General features: G+C 34.8%; 1 protein-coding gene across 1 annotated transcript; it reads right to left on the bottom strand.

Annotated features, from left to right (window-relative positions):
- Positions 1-238: 238 nt before the first annotated feature.
- Positions 239-7,442, bottom strand: LOC135834914 (hemicentin-2-like). Its single transcript, XM_065348901.1, has 7 exons — positions 7,019-7,442; positions 6,217-6,336; positions 5,947-6,117; positions 1,661-1,806; positions 826-943; positions 583-724; positions 239-488 (listed from the first exon to the last, which is right to left on the bottom strand). The coding sequence occupies exons 1-7, from the start codon at positions 7,131-7,133 to the stop codon at positions 353-355; spliced, it is 948 nt and encodes a 315-aa protein (XP_065204973.1). The 5' UTR covers positions 7,134-7,442; the 3' UTR covers positions 239-352.
- Positions 7,443-8,037: the final 595 nt, after the last annotated feature.

Genomic DNA, 8,037 nt, shown 5'->3' with positions numbered 1-8,037 from the left:
TCACGTATTAAATGACTTTCCGTTTTATGAAGCTTTAACAGGAATCATGTGAGCACTGGAGGCCATGAAAGGAGTCCAATCGAACAAATTGAGGCATGTATTCGTATACCTACAGCACCTTCAAAAACGTATCTACAATTCGATATACTTACTTGTAATTATGCATCACAAAATTTTAATAATGTTTTCAGGTTTTGACCTCAATAAAGGGTCCATGAGTGTGTGAAAAAGAATCGAATCATACCACCCACGTGAAGATATTTAATTGAGTTTGTTTGAATATGATAAATACAGCATCACATTTTCTACGTCTGATAGTACATATTACAGAGTCAAAAAGGTGTAGGACACGCTAATGGAACTCACCGTGATCCCATCTGGAGATTGACTGTGCACGGTTTCCCGAATATATACCTACGTTATTAATGCGTGTTTCCTCAGGAGCACATAATGTTTTCAACTCAGTCTCAGCCTCGATTCTTACATCCCTATAAAATGAATTGAGTCACAAATTGATAGGCAATTAGGTACCTACCTACCTAGTAAAGTACATAAATAGGTACTTGTTAATACTCTGCTTACTTTTTCGGACTGTATTTTAAGTAGCCTACACCAATGATTACACAAATAATCAAACCTATGATGTATACAATACTATTTGAGCCCTCTGGAGGGCTAGGGCTTGTAGAAGACGTTGTTGAATTTAGATTTTGACATTTCGAACCTGAGCAAATCAGAATTGAGATATTAGTACTTGAATGCAACGTTTGTATTGGTACCTAACATACAAACGTAAGTACATACTTAATGTAAGTCTACACTAACCATTTGTGACATTTAAGTAGAATGGCATCCATTTATTTCCTTTTGGGTTACATAAGTACCATCCTGAATCGGTTACGTTCAAATTTTCTTTTCGATATATTTGTTCTTCTTTTGAATCCTTCACAATTTGTTGAAGCATTGATTTAATTGATAAATATAATAAAAAATAACTAATCGTATGTATTATCTCGAGCAGCACAATCGGCAGGGTACATAGATTTGGGGAGGAACTTTCTTTACAGTTAATCTAATTCAATTTTTTGTTGACAGCTGATCGATTTCACCCAACGCGAAAGTGGTGATCTCCTGCTATAGGTGCAGTGTTAAAATATTTGAAATTATTATCAGAAATGATTTTTTCAAAGTTGATCTGTGATTGATATTTTTTTTTTGAAAGCTCGTTTTCAATACAGTAGATAAACAAATCACGAACTTTTTGACAAAGATTTTCAATAGGTACTTACTTATTTAGATTAAGTCGAAAATTCGATTCAAGTATAGCAGATTTTCGATTTATTGAAATTTGGCTTTTGATACCTACAGCAGATAAAAAAATCGGAGTTCTATCGTTGCAGATCTGTCATCGATATTCTTGCCACAATACCAATGACATGTATCATAAGAAAATCAAAATGAAATCGGTTCAATTCAATGAAGAGACATTCGATGAAGGATTCATTTTCGATTTTGACTGCCAACTAGGTCGATAGATTGTGTTGCTGGGGGAATTACTCACAAGCATATTCACATAATTATTCAGGTTATAGAACTTATTCACTACATGGCAGGCAGCTGTTTGAGAGACATAAGTGCACTTTGCTTGTGGAATACTCACCATATCATTTACATCATCGTCGGGATTGTATGATGAATTTGGACGAGCTCTGTATGGACCATACCATTCAATCGTATGAGATACGTCATATAACTCGCACACGAGTTCAACTGACTCACCAACACATTTTTCTATTTGTTCAGGAGCTGCGTAGGCATAAATAAACATTTTAATATAGAAATCCTACAAATAGGTAAATATTTTCTTCAAAAAAAAAAAAAAATCCAACTTCAAAGACAATAATTCCATGCCATAATGCAAAAAAAAAAATGTTTTATAGCGACCTAGTTTGGCACATATTTTCCCACTTGACCCAAAAGTGGCCAATTGAAAAGTAAAGAATAAATTAATGTCTCCAAAGAACCTAAGAACCTTCAGTGAAACAAAGAGAGCTACCACAATGTAAAAACTGTCAGCAAGTTGTTCATACCAAATTAATACTGTGTGCAAGGAAATCCAGATATGTCAAGTGTGGAGCAGACCATGAAACAAAGCAATACCAGCCCAGCGTGTGAACTGTGATGGTGAGCATATAGCTAACTGGAAAGGGTGTCAGGTATGTATATTAAGCAAAAGTTTTTGCTATATCTAAACCTAAGATGACAGCAACTGATCGCAAAGGCTCATCAAGAATGTGACCGTTCAAAGCCGTCTGAAAAATCCGCTTTTTCTGGCGAGAAGGGGGGGGGGGGTAAACATTTTTTGTAAGATTTTTGCTTTGGAAAATTGTTATTAAGTAATTCAAAATTTTCCCTCGGGATCATAATTCTGATTAAGTACTATTAGCAGCTAATCGACAAAATTATTCCATTTCTTGAGCATTTTCTATGCTGATTCTTTTGAATTCTGCTCAGATACACAGCTTTTTTTCAACCAATATTTTTTCTACTGTGAAAAATTTGCCACCCCTGAAAATGTTGCGCTCTAAGAGACTGCTTCTAATATCTATACGATGCCCCTGACTGTTCATGTTAAGCAAAGAACCACTCAAAGTCAGGAGTAGAAAATAACTGAAATTCCTGGACATGCCTAAACTGTTGAAAGAAATCTTCCAAAGAATAACACTGAGGAACCGAATGAATTCATTAGAACCAGAGCAACAGCCATCAAGCCAAAATAACATTTGGGAACTGCTTCAAAAAATGAATAAAGTAAAACAATTTCTCAAGTTGAAAACTCACAAAACATGCTCAAAGCAAAAAAACTTGAATCATTTAAAACCTCATAGCTTAGTTAGGTAAGTGTAAGTATGTATCCAAAAAATAAATAAAGTAGGTACTCTTACTGGAGAGATTAGTAGTTGATTCAACTAGGGAGCAAAGGTGATTTTTGATGAATGTTGTTATTGCCTAAGAGAAGCAAGGGAAATAATTCAAAATTGTCAAAAATCACTAATGCTCCCAAGTTGAATGAAATATTTTTTGTTATAAAGGAGAAAAATGCCAGTATTTACTCTCAAATAATTATAAGTAGGAGCAAAAGTGGCACCTTTTCTCCCTTATGATGAAAGCATACTTGAGTCACACTATTAAAAAATGAATAAAAATAGCAGAGTACTCCCGCTGGAGAGATAAGTACTTTGCATATATTGTCATGTTGTCGTCTTGATACTAAAAGTAGTCATTGTCATGTTGTCGTCTTAATACTAAAAGTAGTCAACTCCAATTTTGTAAATTGTTCGGGAAATGCAAAAAACAGCGTTATCAACTATTGATGGGTGATACTTACATAGTCAAGGTTAATTAAAGTGAAAAAAAAATTCTGCTAAAAATTTTTTTCACTAGACACATTTTAAGCCACTTTGAGTGGAGTTGAATATTTTTCCCAATGTCAAACGCGGATACTACACCAATGAAGTCACCTGAGGTAATTTTCAATGTTGGAAGTTATTTACGAAGTGTTCACCTTTCAGATGGTGTTCATAACTCATTTTCATGTAAAGTAAAAATGAAACAGTCTTGTGTAGCCAAATACACAGTGTGTTATCCTTTGGCGGAGTTAGATAATTTTCCCGACTTTAACCACAGATAATAGACGAATGGGCCTGCACAATTGTGTTTTTAAGATTTCAACTTATGAATTACCTAAGTGAAGAAAAATCAGATGACGCTCATAACTCATTTTGGTCAAAACTTGAAGTTAGTCGCGAGTTAGCCAATTCGCACAAGTATTAAGACAATGATGTAATAAACTTGTTTAAAGGCAGATCCGTACACATTACTCATTTAAGGTGTCTTTAAGATTGTAATAAACCTTGTTGAGTAAAAAAATCAATTGGGTGGAAATCAGCATAGAAGCTAGAGCATCAAAGTGGCTTGCCTGTAAAAGAACTCCATATCTCCAGGAAGAAGAGTTGCATGAGGCTGTTACTACATATGATCCATGATCAAGCCTTAAACAAATGGAACAAATTGTGGTTGAAGTCACTGCATGGACTACGGACAAGGAAACTATTTTCCTCCATTGCAGAAAGAAAGAATGTGGATCTAGACCATGATTTAGACTTCTGGGACCTGGGTTGCCCAAGGCCTCAGTGGCAAGGCATGCTTTGGCAAATTCCTGCACTTGATTAATAGAAAAGCTAGCTGTTACTGTAGATGCGGACATCCCACTAAAACAGTAGATCATATTATATTGACAGAATGCACTAGATTTGCAGACAGTAAATGTGAGTTACCTCTGAACCCCAGTGACCGGTCAGACTTGAGCTATATGAGAGAAACAGTCAAACAGTTATGGAGGGAAGAACAACGGTAGGTACTTGAAGGCCCCTGCCACAAGGGGCGAAGAAGCCTCCAAGGCTGGGCATTTACACAGATCAAGAGGGCAGAAGAGCCTGGCACCATTGTAGTTCCTGAAGGCGATGGAGTTCTGATCAGCTAACTATGGGTGCAAGGGTAGCTAGCATTTAAGCACTAGATAACTGTAGTTGTCCTTGACTAGTTATAGGTTATGTAAAAAATCACACCTTGGGAGTAATAAGGTTACATCCAAAGAAAAGCCAATTTTGACAATTTTGCATTTTTGGGGTTTGTATGACCCCCTCAACTAAAAATAACACTTTGAGTTGGGTACATTATCTAGATCTTGTAAAAATACAAATGGACTAACTCTAAATCCCAACAACGCTGCAAGTTGTTTGGAGTTATAAGGGTACATCTCAAGAAACTCTGCCTTTTTGGAGTAAATTTTGCGCATACAAAGTGTTGACAAACAGTTTTGATTGTTTTGAATGTTTGTCAGAGTCACAAGAAGTGCATTTTTTATTGGTTTGTACAAAATGGAAAGAAATTTTTAAATTGATCAGCGATCACTTTTTAGAAAAATGAATTTGCACATCCTACTTGATGAAACTTTTTAGTTTTTTGAGAAAAACTCAAAAACTAAGCACTCTAGAAAAAAACTAACAACATTAGGTTGATTGGAAATTTAATTCTCTGCAGCGTTGTTAACGTGTAATTTTTATTGGACGCTTCCTTTCGCCTCCAGATCAATTTTTATGAAAGGTTATAACTTGAAATGTTTTCCAAACATTGAAATATTTCCTCTTTCAGATTTTATTTTTCAAAGTGTTCTTATGCTAAATGAAGGTACAATGCCTGATCTTTAAAATGAGGTGCTATTCATTCCTCACAATTAATTATAAGTTGATGAAAATGATGAATCAACTTTTTGAAAAAAAGAAAATCACTCTCCTGTACAATTTCACTTTTTTGACATGTAACCTTGTTACTCCTAAGGTGTGAAATATTCCTTTATTGTGTATAGCATATCAAATAAGTTTGTTTTGAGTAGACTAGAGTAGTTATTTTAGAAACCTTAGCGTAAAAGATAATTGTAGGTACTCCTATATTTCTAAATAAACTTGCCCTACACACAGGATGTTGTGACTGGGGTCCCCCAATAAAATGATGCACGCCTATAGGCACTAAAATTTAGCTTTCCAGATTAATTTGTTTAAATTTTATTCTTTATTTTTCAAGCAACCACTTTAGGAAACGTTTAGGTGACCATGTTTGGCTTTTTACATTTTTTGGCCTTTTTAAATCGAAATTTTGCACACAAATTTGATCAAATTAAAAAAGGTTATGGATTCAATAAATGTGAAATTCTCTCTAATTTTGATTGATATGATCTTGAAGCCAATAAGTTTCATTTAAGGCTTGTCAACTCAGTACACTCAAAAGCAACTTTAGTCAAGTTCCTTCCTTCAAAAGAAAAAATGTCACAGCTTTGGTCCTGCTCATTTGATTACCTAGGTGCCTGAGTAGAAATATTAGACTCACTTAAAATGGTAACTTGGAAAATATGTTTAGCACATCCATCAGAATTGCAAGCCTGGCATGAATATTCAAATCTTCCAGCATTACTCTGTGATGTTCCGTTCACCAGAAATATTGCCGATCCATTCTGCAACGGTTGATCATTTTTGTACCACGTGTAGTTCACAACATAGCCTGAAACAGAAATACCTACATGAAGGGTACATTCAAAACTAAAGTTAGGTAAGCGTAACCTAACATTTCTTAGTACCAGAGGTAACGTTATCTACTCACCTGAACTGGTTTGATTGACTGTGCAGTTCAGTGACAATGAACCATTTGAACGAATATTATGGTATGTTGTTCCATTACCAGTTAAAATTTGAGGTGGAGGCATGGTCGTACTCGGAAAATCTGTTGATAAAAAATGTTTCAGGGTAATTTTTATAATAACCTAAAAATCGAAAAAATTGGCTCGAGCAAAGCAAGAATCAAAGTTTTGGAGAGTTTGACTTCGAGAAGCCTAATAATAGGTAAATTTAGGAATTTGATTTTGAAAAAGAGTGGAGAACAAGTCCAAGTTAGGGCGAAGCTCTTGAAAATTTGTATTTCAAGAGGCATAGAAATGACACTTTTTATGCGAGAAAATTATTTTTTCACTTTAAAACTTTAAAAAGTTGAATGATATTTTTCTTTTGTAGATTTAGCGAGGGCAAAGCTTTGGAAAATTTGTGTTTGGAGAAGTAAAAAAAAAAGGGGTTTCTTTCATCACAAGTCATTCTTTTGCTGGACCCTTCAGAAAGCGTGAGCCCCGGGGCAAACTGCCCCCTTTGCTCCCCCTCACGACGGTCCTGTTTATGGAACGTTTTTGGAAATGTTATTCGGTCACTTTGCACCAGAAATAGAATGATTGTGAGAATGGAATTCAAAAATATTCGAACTTAGAAATTGTTTTGGAAATCATTTGTGAGATTAGTCAAAAAAGACTTAATTTTCGGTCAAGTGTAATAAAATCCAAAAATTTAAACTGAAATTTGCAATTTTTTTCATTTAACAAATGCGTGAAAGTTATTTCTAGAAATTATGATCTACATACCATTATCAGGTTTAATTTCGGTGATCACTGTCATAAGCACCAATATAAAAACACAAACTTTCGTTTTCCTACGCATCTTTGAATTTAGCACTTTGTCAGTTTGAAAATCAAGCATTTCGATGCATAGGTTGGTACATAGTTTAAAACACCACGATTTTAAAGTAAAAATCACATCTCATAAAAAATCACACACCATTACTATGAAAATTATCGATGCAGTCGTTAAGCAAACCGTATACTTTGGTACGTAGGCCTATCACTTGGAATTTTTCGCGTTCATGACACAGTATCAAACTCGACTAAGATAAATTTACGTCGCTAGCGTATGATTCATATAATTATTGATAATCACAGAAACCCACGATAAATTTAATCGTTTAACGAATTATAGGAAATACATATTATCATTTATATAATATATAGCTAAAACTGGTTCAAGCGTCTATAGAAGTCAACACTGAGGAGCTCAGGGTCTCTAAACAACCCGGCTAGCTCCAAGGTGCTTGTGTAGATGTCACTAGTAAGCAAGCGGGAAACTACTAGTAGAAGCTCGAAAATAAATTTCCATCACAGTTGCTAACTCTTTTACATAATTATTTCACTTCACCGAAGGAATGCGCCAGCCTGGGGTCATTAATACGAATTATCTGAATACTTAGGTATCGAACATCGTCGCATTAATCGTTATATTTTTTTTAATTTTCCGAAAAAATCATATTTTCTGGAACTCATTTTACTACGAAACGTTCGTCAAAATTTGTATAGGTATGAATAATACGTACATCGATGGAGGGGGAAAGTGAGCATACACACAGTTCTCCATCTTTGTTGAGAGAGAGGAGGGTGCAGTCACCTCTCATGAGAGTAGAGATCTTATTGGCAATGACTTCCGAGAAAATTAAAAATTCACTCTTAATAGCAGCTTTTTTTTAGTTTTTGAATCGTTGAACGCAACTTAAGATTTGAAAAAATGGAAATTAAAGTACAAAAATTGCTTCATACGATTGCAACTGTCAGTG

This window comes from Planococcus citri, chromosome 2 (genome assembly GCF_950023065.1).
Source record: "Planococcus citri chromosome 2, ihPlaCitr1.1, whole genome shotgun sequence".
NCBI lineage: Eukaryota > Metazoa > Arthropoda > Insecta > Hemiptera > Pseudococcidae > Planococcus > Planococcus citri.
Note: the sequence above shows the minus strand (reverse complement) of the source record. Positions and strands in the feature narration are given on the sequence as shown.